General features: G+C 37.0%; 2 protein-coding genes across 3 annotated transcripts in view; one reads left to right on the forward strand and one right to left on the reverse strand.

Moving 5' to 3' along the window:
* Window positions 1–17,350, reverse strand: part of Ubqlnl (ubiquilin like) — a 63,990-nt gene that overhangs the window by 31,623 nt on the left and 15,017 nt on the right. The gene's annotated exons all lie outside the window — the stretch shown is intronic.
* LOC100716620 (olfactory receptor 52B6) lies at window positions 15,574–16,584 on the forward strand. The gene has a single exon (XM_003465343.2). The coding sequence runs from the start codon at window positions 15,574–15,576 to the stop codon at window positions 16,582–16,584; it is 1,011 nt and encodes a 336-aa protein (XP_003465391.2).

Here is a 17,350-nt window from a genome sequence, read left to right on the forward strand (position 1 = left end):
TTTATTTTAATTTTTATTTTAAAGAGATTAAGACAAAAGAGGACAGAACAAAGCAGATCAGAACAATGTAAGCAACAGTAATGTACTTCACCACAAGACTTCACCACAAGACGACTCGGTATTAACAGTAGCTACCATAATGCCTCTTTCTTTGAAATAGTTGAGCATAGCTTCACATACAACAGTATCTGATATAACAAAATAGTATAAAACCATTCAAGAGAATGAAAATATTACAGGGCATTCAGAACCAAATAATAGAAAACAAACAATGGCTACTATGTTATCTTTTTCCATAAAAAATTTGTTTATACTATCACACACAATGAAATCCAATAAGATACAACATGATAGAACCAATGGAAACAGAAGAACAAAAGCATGGTAGGACTTCAAAGCAAGATGATATTAAATCAGTAATAGCTGCCATAATGTCTTGTTTTCTTCAAAATAGCTTTTTATACCACCACACATAATTAAACCAAACAAAACAGAATAAAACCATTCCAACTAATGAATAAAAACATTTTAAGGCTTCAAAGCAATGTAATGGCGAATCATGATTGCCATAAAATCTCATATACTCTTACCATTTCTTACACCAGGGAGACTATATGGTATTTATACATGTGAGTTTCATTTATTTCACTTATGAGTATGGTCTCACGTTGCGTCCATTTATTTATAAATATCTCATTCTTTATAGCTGAGTAGTACTCCATTGTATATAAATACCACAACTTTTTATCCATTCCTCAGTTGTTGGACACTTAGGTTGTTTCCAAGATCTGGCTATTACAAATTGTGCCACTATAAACATGGGTACACATATATCACTGTAGTATAAGGTTTTCAGTTCTTCTGGGAATATGCCTAGAAATGGAATAAATAGCTGGGTCAAATGGGACTTCAATCCCAGCTTTTTTAGGAATCTCCAGATTGACCTCCACCGTGGTTGCACCAGTCTACACTCCCACCAACCGTGCAGGAGAGTTCCTTTTTCCCCACAGCCTCTCCAGCATTTGTTGTTGGTAGTTTTCTTGATCCTGACCATTCTTTCTGGAGTAAGATGGAATCTCAGTGCTGTTTTAACTTGCATTTCTCTAATGAATAATGATGATGAACATTTTTTCATGTATTTATTTGCCACTTGTATTTCTTCATCTGAGAACTGTGTATTCATCTCAGATGCCCATTTTTGGATTGGGTTTTTGAATTTCAGGGGTCTGATTTTTTTTAATTCTTTGTATGTTTTAGACAGAAGTCTAAGGGACGGTTCACTAAGATTTTTTCCCACTTTGTGGGTTTTCTTGTCACTATACTGAAGATTTCTTTTGATATGCAGAAACTTTTTAATAAGACATGAGCCCAGCTATTGATTCTGGGAAGTATTTCCTGTGTGGTTTGATTCATGTTCATGAATTCTCTACCTACCCTTATGTCTTCAAGATTTTTACCTACTTTGTCTTCCAACAGATTTAGTGTTTGTTTTAATATTCAGATCTTTGATCCATTTAGGTTTTAGTACATGGTTATAGGCACGGGTCTAGTTTTAGTTCTCAGCATATGGAGAGCCAATTTTTCTAGCACCATTTATTAAAGAGAACTGTCATTCTTCCAGTGAATATGTTTGGCCCCTTTATCAAAGATAAAGTGGTTTGGTTGGATTATTGAACACAACTGTTTGCAGTCTCTCTGTTTGAATGTCCACTTTGTATGCTTTGATACTGTGACTTGAGCAACTATCTCTAAGATGATAATGTGTAATCTATTAACTGGTGATTTCTTACATTTTTTTTTTTTTGGAGTTCTGTATTACTTGTACCCTTACACTGCTTTGTTTTGTTTTGTTTTTTCTCTTTTTCCTTTTAAATAAAATTTAAAAAAAAAGATAAAGTGGTTGAGTGTGTTTGTATCTTCTAATCTATTCCATTGATCTTCAGATCTGTTTTGATTCTGGTACCATGTTGATTTTATTACAGTAGCTTTGTAGTATAACTTCAAGTCAGGGATTGTGATTTCTCCTTTGCTGCTTAGAATTGCCTTTGCTAGTCTAGGTCTCTTCTGGTTCCAGATGAATTTTAGTAGTAATTTTCTAGATCTATGAAGTATATTGATGGTATTTTCATTGGAATTGCATTTAATCTGTTAACAGTTTTGGGAGAATGTCCATTTTCCTTTCCATAAACAAGGGACATCTTTCCATTTTCTGAGATTCTCTTCGATTTCTTTTTTTAGGGTATTAAGCTATATTTATATAAAGCTATATTTCTATAAGCTATATTCAAAAATAGAAATATGATCATGTTTATAGTTGATAATACTTTTAAGATAAAACAAATCTCCCTTCACATAATACAAACTATCAAGTAATTTCAGACTTGAAACTCCCTCTTTAGCTTTATCCCTCACTATTCTACCCTCAGATGTACCCTCAGTTCTCGACATGTTCAAATACAGTAGAATCTATTTAGCGTTCCAAATGCATTGTAATTTCTGAAGCACCATCTCTTCATATGTTTTCTCTTCTTTCAGAAATATAATTCCTGTTCTTTTCTTTCTGACTCAGCTTTAACATAATTGCCATCTTACTTACTTTGTTCTTCTGTTTACTCCCTGATATGTTAGCACTTATCAGTACATCTGTTAGTTACTGATGCTCTCTGCTTCTGTTTTCAGAATGTGAATTTCATGATGATAGAGATCTCATCGTCCACCAAGGAATTTCCATGGACATCCAACCGATGCCTTTAATTATTAAGACTAACATGATCTATGAAAATTATGGTCACACATTTGAAAATAGTACAATAGTCTTATTTTTATATGTATTGAAAAGTACAAATTATCAGAGAAGACAAAAATAAAATCATCCATTAATTCATTACCCAGATAGAACAACAGTTAATATTTTAGCTTTTCATCTACCAATATCTTATCTATGAAATATATGTATATACACCACCACTGTCATTCAACAGGGACACTGTGCATAAGTGTTTTGTGGCTTATTAAATTATAATCATAAATTATACTTTAGGTTTAAATAAAAATAATTAAACTATATTTGTATATAATTTAATCTCTATATAAATTAATCTTCCTGATATAGAATAAAATATTCTTTTCTAAATGAGAAAATACTTTTTAATGAAGATTACTGCTTAATTTTCAACTATTTAAATAACAACCAAGCTGAAAGTTTTTATTTTGACCCATAAAGTGTATAGCATGTCCCACTACATACTGACTTTTAAATTTTGAAGTCACTTACTATGTGACGAGACTTTCACAAGAATTATTTAGAGCAGAGACTTTAAGAAAAGCAACTACAATGTTTTCCATAAAGAAAAGATTTTTTTCCATCTATCAGATTCAGTTTTGTCATACATACAAAACATTAAGTTTTAAGGAATTTAAAATTAATAATGAAAGAAATTATAAAATCTATTTTAAGAATTTAAATAAGTAGTTAACATCAGTATCCAATGATATCTATGATTTATATTTTGATAATTACTCAAATTACTGATTTGTGATAATGCTTCTCAGAATAAATTGGATCTATTAGTAAAGAAAATTGTGTGATAAATCACTCCTATTTTTAAACATTATGCATAAACTTTAGTACAATCTCAGCTTAAATTTTAGAAAAAGTACTCATGTTATACTGCAACTACAGGGGTTCCCATTCTCAAGTATGGTTCCCTGAACTGCAATGACAACTCTTAGCAACTTAGAAAAAAAGCATTTCCTTTTGAAATTTCAAAAAAAAAGTTATTTATAATCAGTAGAGAACTGCTTATTCCAGAGATAGAAAGATACCAACTGACATAATGGTTTACATAGATTTTAATCTGATGAGTTGGATTTCTGTTCAAGAGGTCTTTGAATTTTTTACATTTTAAGCACATATTTATTTTTCTCCATATCTTGTAAGTGATCAGTAGATGCTTAGGTGATCAATAGATCTGTAATTGATAGGTAAGTATATATGTTAAAAAGATTTACAGCCTAACTTAAACAGAAAAACCTTTTTTTCTGTCCTTTTTCCTACTCTTTTTGATATTCTTTAAAAACTCACAGTTTTCTTTCCTTTTGAAAGTATTTATAAGACAATTCAATTGACAAAGAGCTTACAATTTTACCTGACCTTCATTTTAAATTTGTCATTTGTGCAAAAAATAGTGTTGGCCTCAGGATTTTGCTTGGAAACACCTTTTTAAAATTCATTATGGTAGAGAATTGGCCATGCTGGGACTGGGAGGACCCACCAAGAAGCCAAACAGCCAACCTTTCTGGTAAGCTGTGCAAGCCATGTAGCTTCCAGGAAAAGAAAAATCAGCACCTCCTATGAGCCTACTGGCATGCAGGCTGAGAATCAAACCTACACCATCACCCCACCTCCATAAGCAACCAGCTGGTTTGGAAGACAGGCTGAGTCGACAGCAACTAAGGTACAGCAAGCAACTAAATCCTTGCATTGTTTGGTTAATTTTGCAGCCCTGGGGCCAGCAGTCTGAGCATCTCTTGGGAGGATGACAGTATGAAATATAGCATATATAAGGGATTTCCTTCTCTCTTGTCTTTGAAACCCAATATTGTTCTCACTATTTTGCTTTGTTCTGATTGTTTTACTTTATTCAATATTCTGTTTTGATTGGTTTTATTCTGTTTTGTTTTTGGTTTGATTTAGCTATACCTGATAGAATGAACAACTATTGTGAAGATAATAAGATATATTATGATAGCTATTGTCATTTTCCTAGTATCCTGCTTTGAAGGATCCTAGCATGCTGCTTTGTTTTGATTGGCTTTGTTCTGTTTTGATTTGTTGGATTTCACTATCTTTAAAATAAAATAAAATATAAATAAATAAATAAATTTCATTATGGTTTGTATCTAGATGTCCCCTAAGAGCCTTGTAGGCCCACGTGTGGGACTTTTGGAAGCTGATTGGATCATGAGAGCTATAACTGACCTATTAGCAGATGGTGTATGGTGGAAGAGGGGGGTCACTGGGGGTATGGCCTGCAAGTATTTATCTTCCTTCCTAGCCCTTCCCTTTGCTCTCTGCTTCCCCACAGCCATAATGTGAACAGCTTCTTCTCCACATTTTTCTACCACACAAATTAGTGCTTTCCATGACATGAAAATGGGAGATATGGGATGTGACTGTCCACATTTTTGGGGAATCAACAGAACATGGGGTGAATGATGAGCCATAATAAATGTATCCTACTTTACATATTGGTGGGAAGTATTTTGTCCCAGAGACAAGGAAGATGACTAAGAAAGTCTTACTGTGAATCTGTGTAATATTTCACATGCTTTTACCCACAATTAACATCACTGAGTGAATGGGATTGAAATGGCTGAGTCCTTTGAGGATTAATAGATACCTGATAGTTGGCTGTGATTGATTAGCTCTCTATTTTCTTGTTAGACATAAAAGTGGTAGAAGTTCCCTAGCATATTCTGCCAAATACTCCACTCTTGTGGTATGCTTGTCCTCACCGGCATGCCTGACCTGAAGAAACTGCATATGTGGGTCTCCATCCCTGTCTGCATTAGGTAACTGCTGGCTGTGTCAGGAAATGGCTAAGGTGTGTGGTGTCAGGGGGGCTCAACCTTCTCAAAAACATATATTTTTCCCTCCACGCCCTGTTTTGGGAATCTAATTCTATCCACATCCAGAGTACTGAATGAGTGTCTCCTCATATGATGATGTGGACACATCATTTAGTGACTGTGTCCTAGCCTTTTCCTTTGCTCTCTGCTTCCCCACAGCCACAAGAGGCTATGTCACTTAGCCCCTTTTATGTATTCTCTTGGTATTTCTTTTGATTTTCTATTTCAATACAGCCAGCTGTTAACTACTGAAGTATGCCATCTTTCATGCCATAGTGGTAAAATTGGCAAGATGAAAGACTCCTAAAAGAAAATACAAGATAAGATCTTTATAGCCTTGAATTTGGCAAATATTCCTATGCATGAAACCAAAAGAATAAGCATCAAAAGAAAATAACTTCATCAAAAAAATTTAAAAAATAAACTGTGAAGTTTCAAAAGATACCATCAGAGAGAGACCAAGGCCACACCAGCAAACAAGCCCAGTCTGGGAACCAGTACCATGTGCGGGCCACTGCCAGCCTGGGAACAGTCAAACCCCAGTCCCTTCCAGTGTGTGAGCAGGCAAACAAGACATATCAATCTCCCACCCCACTTCAAGTGACCAGCTTATCCAGAGAAACACAGGCTGTCAAAGTTAAATGCAACTGGTGCTTGGTGTTTCACTAACATGGCAGTGGTCTGATCACAGATTCAGAGGATAGCAGTACACAGGGTGTCTAGTAAAGGGATCTCCTTTTGAGGGTTGTAGCCATTGCTGATTCTCTATGGTCTTGTTTTGAGGTTCTGTATTATTTCCATTTTTTTGTTGGGTTGGGTTTTAGTCTCTTTTATTTTGTTCGATTATGTTAAGTCCAATGGCAGGAGCAACTATTTCAAAGATAGCAAAATATATTAATGTAGCAATTTTGGATTTACTATTAGCTTGTTTTGAACATTCATTGTTTTGCTTTTATTGTTTCTGTTCTGTTTGTTTTGTACTATGTCCTAAGTTATCTGCAGCTCTTTTGAAGACATCAAAAGGCATTATGATAACTATTGTTGATTTTGTAATGTTTTTATTTTATTTTTTGTCTTTTTCTTTTTTATCAGTACCGGGGATCGAACTCACGACTGCCTGCTTGCAAGGCAGACGCTCATGCTGCTGAGCTAAATCCCCAGCCCAATTTTGTAATGTTTTGAAGTCCTGTATCGCTTACACTAGTTTGTTTTGATTGGTTTTATTCTGTTTTATCCATTTTAAAATAAAATTTTTAAAAAATTAAAAGATACCATCATGAAAGGGAATAATATTAAGAATAAAAATATTGTAAGTCATAAATGATGAGGGTCCTATATCTAGAATAAAGAAGAAGTAGAATAAAGAATTCTTGTAATGCAATAATATATAAATTTTCAAGTTACAAAATGAGCAAAATATCTGAGTAAACATTTTCTCCAAAGTATATGTGAAAATGGCCAATGAGCACATGAACAGATGACTGACACCAGTAACTACCCCGAAAATGCAAATCAAATTCACAATGAATACATCATTTCATTTAAAAAGATATCAGGATTCAAAATTTCAGATGAAATGTGAGTGTGGTGGCACACACCTGTAACCCCAACACTTGAGATGCTGAGGCAGGAGGATCCCCACAAGTTTGAGGCCAGCTTGGGTTACAGAGTAAGTGCAGGGCTAGTCTGAACTACAAAGCGAGACTCTATCTCAAAAAGCCAAAACAGGGCTGGGGATTTAGCTCAGTGGTGTAAGTGCCTACCTGGCAAGTGCAAGGTCATGAGTTTAATCCCTGGTATAATAAATTTAAAAATAGCCAAAACAAAACAAAATTTTATGTGGCATCAAGTGTTTATGAAGACAGGAAAAACTGTAATTCTCCCACGCTTCTGATGGGAATGTGGAATGAATAGTACAGTCATTTTTGGCAATTCCTCAAATAACATGAAGCTACCACATAACCTAGCATTTCTACTCCTACATACATACCCAAGAAAAATAAAAAATATACTGACTTTACTCTCTATAAGGTCTCCAAAATGAAAGATAATCCAAGGGTTTACCAACAGATGGGTAGGTAAAACAAATACATTATATCTCTGCAGTAAAATATTGTCTGTGTAAAATATGCAGAAGAATGAAATAATCACATGTTCTACAATATGGATGAGCTTTGAAAAAGCTTCCCCAGTTAACAAAGCCAGCCACAAAAGGCTATGCAACTTTATGAATACTCTTAAATGAAATATCCAAAGGTAAATCTGTAAATACAGAAAATAGAGTGATTTCCAGGGATTGAGAAAATTGGAGATATGGAATGTGATACAAATGGGCAGGAAGCTTCTCTTTGTGGTATAAAAATGGGAAGGAATTTGGTTATAGTGATAGATGTACAACCTAGTAAATGAACTAAATGACTTTAAATGTTATATCCTAAAAAGGTAAATTTTATGGTGAGCAAATTGTATCTCAATTGAAAAAAAATGAAAAAAAAAATCATAATAAGTGAAGTCTGGTCCAGAAATACAAATCATCCTAAATCTGGAAGATGCTGAAATTGATTGATACTATTTGCTGTCTCCTGGTTACTAGCCTTTAATATTTCTGTTCTCATATGAATGTTACAATTCCCTTCCTACTCCTTAATCTGAATTTTCCAAAGCACTGCTATCATCATTTAATTCACCTTTAAAGTTCCCTTCGCGTCTTAGTTGGCACAATATTGTATCCCCCTCTCTTTTTCTGCCCCTCCCTCTCTTCCTCTCGGTCTCCCTCCCTCTCTCTAGTCCCAAGGAAAATTCATTCTATGAAGACTTCCCTAACTTCACTAGGCCAAATTATCCCTCTGCACTATGGAATCCCACAGCACTTTGTACTCACTTCATACTTCAATTACTAGCAATCTATAACCTCAAAAGTTGACTCAGGGAAGGACCCAACTAGCTTTGTCAAATGTTGGAATGAACAAGACCATCTCCATACAACCTTCCCTTCAGGATAACATATGAATGTAAAGCTTCTTAGGAATAGTGGAGGGGTAAAGAAAGCACCAATGTGAAAAAGAACCATGGATTTGAAGACAGACACTAGAAGATGATGAATAAAAAAATATCAAAAGGAACTTCAAAAAGTGCAACAGGAAAAAAGAAAGAAGAGAGACTGGAACTGAGGACATAGACAAGAACTGGTACTGAAACTGAAAGTGCAAAATGAAATTAATAGACCTCTCAGGCCTGGTGCCTTTGAGGTGTTGCTGACCCCTTCCCTGCCCTCCACTCCAGAGATTCCGTGTGTATCAACAGATCTCTTTCATTTGGCTCTACATGCCTCCAACTGCTATGCTGAATAGATGCACATTGACTTAAATCATGAGGGAGGAAACTGGAGCTGAGAAAGGGGAGAGTGCATAGGGGCAGGAAAATCTCTGCTCCCAAAGGAAAAGGGAATAAACACTGGATGAAGCAAGGGCTGAGATTCAACTCTATATAATAAGGAAGCCTGCATTAGGTACGAAGTGTTTAACTGAGAAACTAAATCTGAGAAGGTGGCACCAAGGAGGTAAGTTTGGATCAGATATTTCTAGGATCTAGAAAGATATGAATGAGGAGGGAATGGGAAATAGGTACCAGATAGCTGCACAGTTCTGTGGCAATGTTCAAAGAAGTGCAGGGACTTCGTACTAAGTCAGTGATAAAAATGCTTGCCTGCCACACATAAGGCTCTAGACTCAGTCTCCAACATCATACACACACACACACACACACACACACACACACACACACACAAAGGCAGATGGCTAACAAGAACAACAATGGATCAGGGTAGCTAGAATGAATTGTGTTTTCTTGGGAGGATGGTTGGGAAAAGGACATCTTAGAGAATCACTTTCCAAGTGAGGCTGGAAAGATTAGTGTGTAACTGATATGTCTCCTAAAGAGGATGCACAAACCATAAATTATCGCATAAATTATCGTTATCCTCAGGTACTGAGGGCTAGTGGAAGAACAGTTAAACTCCTGTGTTTGGGAACCATGTATAAAGGATGTCTGGGTCAACTTCCTAGACAGAGCAGGTAGGTAAAGGACTCAAAAATGAAATAGGAATTCATTGGGAAAAGAACAGATAATTTCTCCAATAGAAAGAACAGACTAAGTGGATGGAGATTTGTAGCTAGAGTAATGAGAAAACAAGATACAAGAGTTTGTGTTTGATGGTGTACATTTCTGCTGGCAGAGATGAACATATTTGTGGAACTGGGGCTTAGGAGAGGGGAGGAGAAGGAAGAGGAGGAGAGAGGAGAGAAGAGGAGAGGAGTGAACAGAGGAGAGGAGAGTGGAGGGGAAAGGAGAGGAGAGGGGAGGAGAGGAGAGGAGGAGGAAGGGTCACTTGGAATCGAATCTTTGGTTAAGAAATCAACAAGAGGCTGGGAGTTTAGCTGAGCACCTTAAGTGCCAGCTTGGCAAAGGTGAGGTCATGAGTTCAATCCCCTGGTACAAAAAAAAAAAAAGAAAGAAAGAAGGAAAAGAAAGCAACAAGAATAAGTAAAAGGATGACATTGAATACCGCCCAGAAGATATGAAAAAGATCAAAAAGCTACTGCCTAAAAATGGAAGCAAGGAATAAAAGCCATAAGAAACTGTCAGTGACTGACAGAGCGAAATAGAAAATGTGGTCAGTATCACTCAGGTCTCTGATCAGCGAACACAGGCTGGAAGTTGAAATCTACAACCAACTGTGAACATTTTCCTTATGCCCTAGTCCTACACTAAAAAAATCATGTTTCCTTGGTGACTCAGAGACGTTTGGTTAGAGAAGACTTGCTGGAAAGCAGAAGTCCCAACAATGGGTGTGGCACAGACAAGGGAATTGGGTGTACAAGGAGTGGAAGGTCTTATAGAAGGAGTCAAAGGATAGACGATTTAAAGTGGGGTTACAAGGTGCTTGCTCATCTTGAAGTACAGTAGAGTCAGTGGGTGCCCAAGTTGGAGAGCAGACAGCAGCCACTAGGATGGAGAAAAAGAACACTGTGAACATGGTCACCTCAGAGGGTCACTGCTTAGGGGAAGAAAATTTTATGCTGGTGCTGATGTCACTGACAAAGGCAGATGCAAGTAGTAGAGGATGAATAGGAGCACAACAAATGGCCAAAGATACAGACTAAAAAAGAGAGAAAGCAAATCTGTGACTACAAGTCCAGGATTTGTGGGATGTTGATATGTGTTCTCTTTAATATAAACTTACATAGTACAGAGGGAGCAAACCTAGTCTCTCATGTTCTGAACATCTGTTAAGTATAAATTCTGTCCCTGACACCAGTATATAAGATACAGCTCTATGAATAGTAGAGCTGAAAATACAGACAGACAGAGAGGGAGGAAGAAGGGAGAGAAGGAGGAAGAGAAAGAAAAAAGAAGAAGAGGAACAGGGGAGGAAGAGAGAATACAGCAGTGTAAAGAAACTATCTATTTCAGTCATACCAGGAAATGAGAAAAGTCTTTCTGCATAAGAAATTTAGCAAAGCATAGTGACACACACATATAATACCAGCACTTGGGAAGCTGAGGTAAAAGGATGGAGAAGTTGAGGCCAGCTTGAGGCAAGACAAGTCCCTGTTGAAACAAAGAGGAAAGGAGGAAGGAAGGGAGGGGAGCAAGAATGAATATAAAGAGGACAATGGAAATAGAGGAAGCAGAATATATAAAAGAGTACAGAAAAAGAAGGCATGTCTAGTAATATAGACATCTGATAAGGGAAACCAGTCTGTGTGTGTGTACGTTTGTGTGCACACACACACAAGTATGTGTAGTCTTTCAGAGAATTATTACATGTAAAAACACATAAGGAAATTATTCTTTAAAATATACATACATACAAAATATACATATGAATGAATACATATTACACATATGAATGCATTCATGTAAGTATGCAAGTGTATTGTGTGTGAATATTTTACTATTAGTACCTATATACAGTACATGAGGAATTAGAACACATATATAACTCATCTAATTCTTTTCATTGGAGTATGGGGAGAAGCACTCAAGACACTGAAGCAGGTAGATGGTGACGTCCAGGTCAGTCTGGGCAATTTAGCAAATTGTAGGGCAGTCTGAGGTAGGAGATCCTGTCCCAAAAGGGGTGGGAGGGCAGGGCATGGTGGTGCAGGCTTGTAGTTCCATTACTCTGGATCACATGTTCAAGCTCAGCCTGGGCAATTTCGCAAAACTCTGTCTCAAAATAAAAATTTGAAAAAGACTGGGCATGTAGTTTGGTGGAAAGGACCTGAATTCATTCTCCAGGATCACACTCACACATACACACACACACACACACACACACACACACACACAAAGAAATTAAAAATATCTGAGCATTTTCAGTGAGAATGCAGCAGAAATCATTGTGGACTGAGAATGTAATGATTCTGGCAGAAGTGATGGGCACCTACATAGAGAATAAATAAGAGAACTCATGTTAGTCACTTATAAATTTTAGGATGAATCAGAACCACTTGGAAAGCTTATTTAAAAACTGATTGCTAATCCCCAAACCTAGATTTTCTGATTCAGTAGGGTTATGGTAGAGTCCAAGAATTCACAATTTCCCAGTGACAATGGTGCTGACCCTAGTTAAGGACCACATATTAGAAGCATTGTCCTGTACCTTCCTGCCTGCCTATTCTAGAAAATAATGTATTTCACACAACACAGGTGACTCAGGAAGCATTACATAGCTTGTCTTAGTTATTGTTCTCATTGCTGAGACAAAAGTTAAAGATGGAAATGTTTATTTGGCTCAGTTTGTAGGGTTTTCAATCCATAATCAGCTGTCTCAGCATAATGAAAAAAAAGCCCACAAATTGGGAAAAAATCTTAGTCAACTGTCCCTCAGACAAAGGACTTCTGTCTGAAACATATAAAGAATTAAAAAAGAAATCAGACCCCCAAAATTCAAAGACCCAATCCAAAAATGGGCATCTGAGATGAATACCCAGTTCTCAGATGAAGAAATACAAATGGCAAATAAATACATGAAAAAATGTTCAGCATCATTAATCATTAGAGAAATGAAAATTAAAACAACACTGAGATTCCATCTTACTCCAGAAAGAATGGCCAGGATCAAGAAAACTATCAACAACAAATAATGGAGAGGCTGTGGGGAAAAAGGAACTCTCCTGCACTGTTGACGGGAGTGCAGACTGATGCAACCACTGTGGAGCTCAGTCTGGAGGTTCCTCAAAAGCTGGGACTGGAAGTCCCCTTTGACCCAGCTATTCCATTTCTAGGCATATTCTCAAGAACTGAAAACATTATACCACAGGGATATATGTGCAGCCATGTTCATAGCAGCACAATTTGTAATAGCCAGATCTTGGAAACAACCTAAGTGTCCAACAATTGAGTAATGGATAAAAATGTTGTGGTATTTTTATACAATGGAGTACTATTTGGCTACTACTCATTTTTTAATGATCACATTGACTTATTTATAAGTACATGGATGCAACTCAAGACCATACTCATAAGTGAAATAAATCAAACTCACATGTGTAAATAGCGTATAGTCTCCATAGTGTAAGAAGTGGTTAAGAGTACATAAGATACAAAACACTCAATAAATACAGTGAAAAGATAAGAATCTGCTTAAAGGGGAAAAAATAATATCTCAGAGAAAATGAAGATAAAGAAAAAGGGAAAAGAAAAATAAAAGTATGTAAACATACTTAGGATAGCTAAGATGATTGTGCTAAAAATTCTGTAATTCCTTGGAACAAAATAGTTAACATTCACAGGACTGGAACAATTGTGCATATTATTGTATGGTGATCTGAGGAACTCTTGAAGATCATTATGTAAAATAACAACCCTAGTTACACCCCTACCACCTTGTTTTGAAGGCCTAAATTGTCAGTGTTATGGGCTCTTTGCTATTGTCATTTATTTGTCTTTTTTGTTTCATATTTTTCTAGGAATCTATTGTTTTGTTTTGTTTTGTTTTTCCCTCTAATACAGAAAGGATAGGTATACATGTAGAGACTCACACATACACAGAACTTCTCCTAAACAGTTTATGCGAATAGATTATATAATGCATGATGAAATGAACAGTTACTTTGAAGAAAGAGACACTATGGTACCCAGTGCTGATTACAGAGTGTCATGCTGTGAAATCCAGCAATACTATGATTCTCTGTTCAGAGTGATTTTAGTCTGTTTTGTATTGTTTAATTTCAACATACATGAAGGTATAGACAGCTGTTTTGAAGAGAATAAGAGACATTATGGCAGTCATTGTTGATTTCCCTATTGTCTGGTTTTGAAGGCCTAAAATACCTGTATCATCTATTCTGATCAGTTTAATACTGTTTTGTTTTGTATGAGTTGTGTGTGAAGATATGAAAACTATTTAGAAGAAAACAGGAGACAATATGATAGACAGTGATGATCTATTGTCTTGCTTTGGAATGTGTCTCTTACATTGTTTTCTTCTGATCTGCTTTGTTGTTTTGTTATGCTTAGTTTTACACTCTTTAAAAAATAAAATTTAAAAAAAAAACCATAATCACCTGGCTCCAAGGCAGGGTAGCTTGGCAGAGGAGAACCAGTTCGTGGTGGGCAGAAGATAGCAAAACAAGCAAGGCATATTAACAGCTTCTTTCTTTTATTTTATCCCAACTACTCAGGGCAAGTAGCACTCACACCCTTAATCCTAGTGCCCCTGAGCCTAACATTGCACCTTGAATCAAATTTAGTGTCATGTACTTTAGATCCAGCCATCTCTGAAAAAGCCCCACCTATGGCTGCATGAGGCTTTGTGACATCTAACACAAGCTGTAATACAGCTTAATGAGGCTTCCACAGGCCAAATTTAATATATAAGCAGGAGAGCAGTTTTACTCATTGTAAAGATCAGAAAATTGTTATTCTAGGGGCTGGGGATTTAGCTCAGTGGGATAAGCGCCTGCCTTACAAGCAGGCAGTTATGAGTTCAATCCCTGGTACCAATAAAAAAAAGAAAATTGTTATTCGGAGAAGACAGTGTCTTGTCTAAGATCACAGAGTCAATAGCTGACAAAGCAGATCTCTGATGCAGGTCGGTGCTCTGCCCACTCCCCCTGAAAAACTCTCCAAGGTCCTTTCTAAGTGCCAGAGCTTCCTTCACTGACTCGCAATGTATCAGCAGATCTGTGCCTTGGGGAAAGAAGTATAAGATCTTCAATACTGACTGCTCCCAATCCTGCTCTTTCAGGAAGTGGGGTAACTAAATCCAATTGCTCTTTGGTGTTGAACTGCTGCCTTCTCTGCAGAGGCTGGGGCTTTTGCAGGTTGTAACAGCTCACTCACCCACAGAGATTATAAAGGATTTTGTTTCTCTGTTTTGATACACTGAGATCAACCCAGGATCTTGAGCATACTAGGCAGTGTTCTACCACCGAGCTATATCCCTAGCCTAGATGAATTTGATTTTGTTGCTGTTTTTTTTGTTGTTGTTGTTTTGGGGGTGGGGAGGTTGGTGTTCTGCACATTGCTAATTTTCAGAACCTACAACAACTGGTGGCTGGGGATTTAGCTCAGCGGCATAAGCGCCTGTTTGGCAAGTACAAGGTCATGAGTTCGATACCTGGTACAAGGGAAAAAAAAAAAAAACAGAACCTAAGACAGCTGTGCTGTTGGCCATGTTTTTTTAAATTCTATAGTTTTCTAAAAGTCTTACTGCTGTGTAAACTTCCTGAATAAGGGTGAATAGCCTGTCTGTGGAAAGGGCCAATGACTGTGTACTTTTGTAAGGTATGTGTGTGATCATTATTGATAACATGCCTGTGTATTAAGCTCTTGACTATTGTAGGGCCAGTAAGCATGCACAGACATTGTGGTTGTTCACAAGCCTTTATGAACACTATTTGTGTGTGCAAAGTCTGAAACTATTTTTTCCCTATGACACAGGTGAGGGCTGTACAAAAAAGCATGCCTTTTTTATCTGCTAACATCGTGGCTGCTAGGAACAACTCTGACACTCGCACAGCAGGCTGCCTACTCACCGGCATCCCTGGGCTGGAGCACCTACACATCTGGCTTTCCATCCTGTTCTGCACCATGTACATAGCTGCCCTGGTAGGCAATGGCATTCTAATCTGTATCATCATCTCCCAGCCAAACCTGCATGAGCCCATGTACATATTCTTGTCCATGCTGGCCAGTACTGATATCTTGCTGTCTACCTCCACCATGCCCAAGACTCTGGCCAACTTCTGGTTAGGTTCTAGTCACATTTCCTTTGAAGGCTGCCTCACCCAGATGTTCTTCATCCACTTCCTCTTTGTGGCTGACTCTGCTGTCCTATTGTCCATGGCTTTTGACCGCTATGTAGCAATCTGTTCCCCTTTGAGATATACAACTATTCTCACGAGGAAGGTCATTGGGAAGCTCGTCATTGCCACCCTGACCCGCAGCTTCATCATCATGTTTCCATCTATCTTTCTTCTTCAGAGACTACACTACTGCCGGGTCAACATCATTGCCCATACATTTTGTGAGCACATGGGCATCGCCCGTCTGTCCTGTTCTGACATCTCCATCAATGTCTGGTATGGGTTGACAGCTGCTCTTCTCTCCACTGGCCTCGACATCATCCTTATTGCTGTTTCCTACATCCATATCCTCCGAGCTGTCTTCCACCTCTCTTCTCAAGAAGCCCGGTCCAAGGCCCTGAGCACCTGTGGATCCCATGTTTGTGTCATTCTACTCTTTTATATCCCTGCCCTCTTTTCTGTCTTTGCCTATAGATTTGGTGGGAAACACTTTCCACGTTATGTCCATATCCTGCTGGCCAACCTCTATGTGGTCATTCCCCCTATGCTCAATCCCCTTATTTATGGAGTGAGGACCAAGCAAATTTTAGAAGGGGCTAGGCGTATGTTTTCAAACCTTATTAAAGAATTTAAATAAATTTAAGTAAATGCTCCCAATTTGCCCACAAATATATATACTGTAGCATTTGTCATCATACATGTGTATAAAATACTTTGGTCATATCCATTCCCACATTACCTTTCCTTACACACCTTGCCCCTCCCCAGATCCCCTTCCTCTTATCTATTTTCTGTATTTATTAATTGTCTTCTAGTTGCTATATCCTCAACTCTACATGTTTTTCAATTATCTTCATGTGATTTTCATCCATATCCCATTTAACGATAACATTTAAATATGCCATTACTGAGATAAACTTCTGATTTCTTTTCTTAGGAACCTCATAATAATATTCACCTACTCTCTACCTATTAGTCAAATTTAATCATCTCCAAAGATACTAAGGGTAAGATGATTTGCCATGAATTTACCATCCAAATAGGATTTTTCTCAGTATCTACTTGCATTGAATTCCTAATATGTTCTTAATTACATGTGTGTAACTTTAGCATTTATTTGCCAGTCCAACATATTTCTTACAGTAACCCCTGAGAACTGTATCAGAAAGTGTAGTTCCATAAGATATTTATATTTCTTAATAGCTGGGCAAATCTATATTCACATACCTAATCCAGAAATACTAGCACCACAACATATGAATGTAAATTAATTTATCGTTTTAAACACAATACGTAATTTCAAAAACTTTTATCAAATAATCCTAGCCTATTCCAATTTTTCTCAAAGAAAAGCTAATAAGGACAATATATTCTTTTCTATTAAAATATGCTTTTACTTAAAA

This window comes from Cavia porcellus, unplaced genomic scaffold (genome assembly GCF_034190915.1).
Source record: "Cavia porcellus strain 051 isolate PalLab524CR breed Dunkin Hartley unplaced genomic scaffold, mCavPor4.1 scaffold_9, whole genome shotgun sequence".
Classification (NCBI taxonomy): domain Eukaryota; kingdom Metazoa; phylum Chordata; class Mammalia; order Rodentia; family Caviidae; genus Cavia; species Cavia porcellus.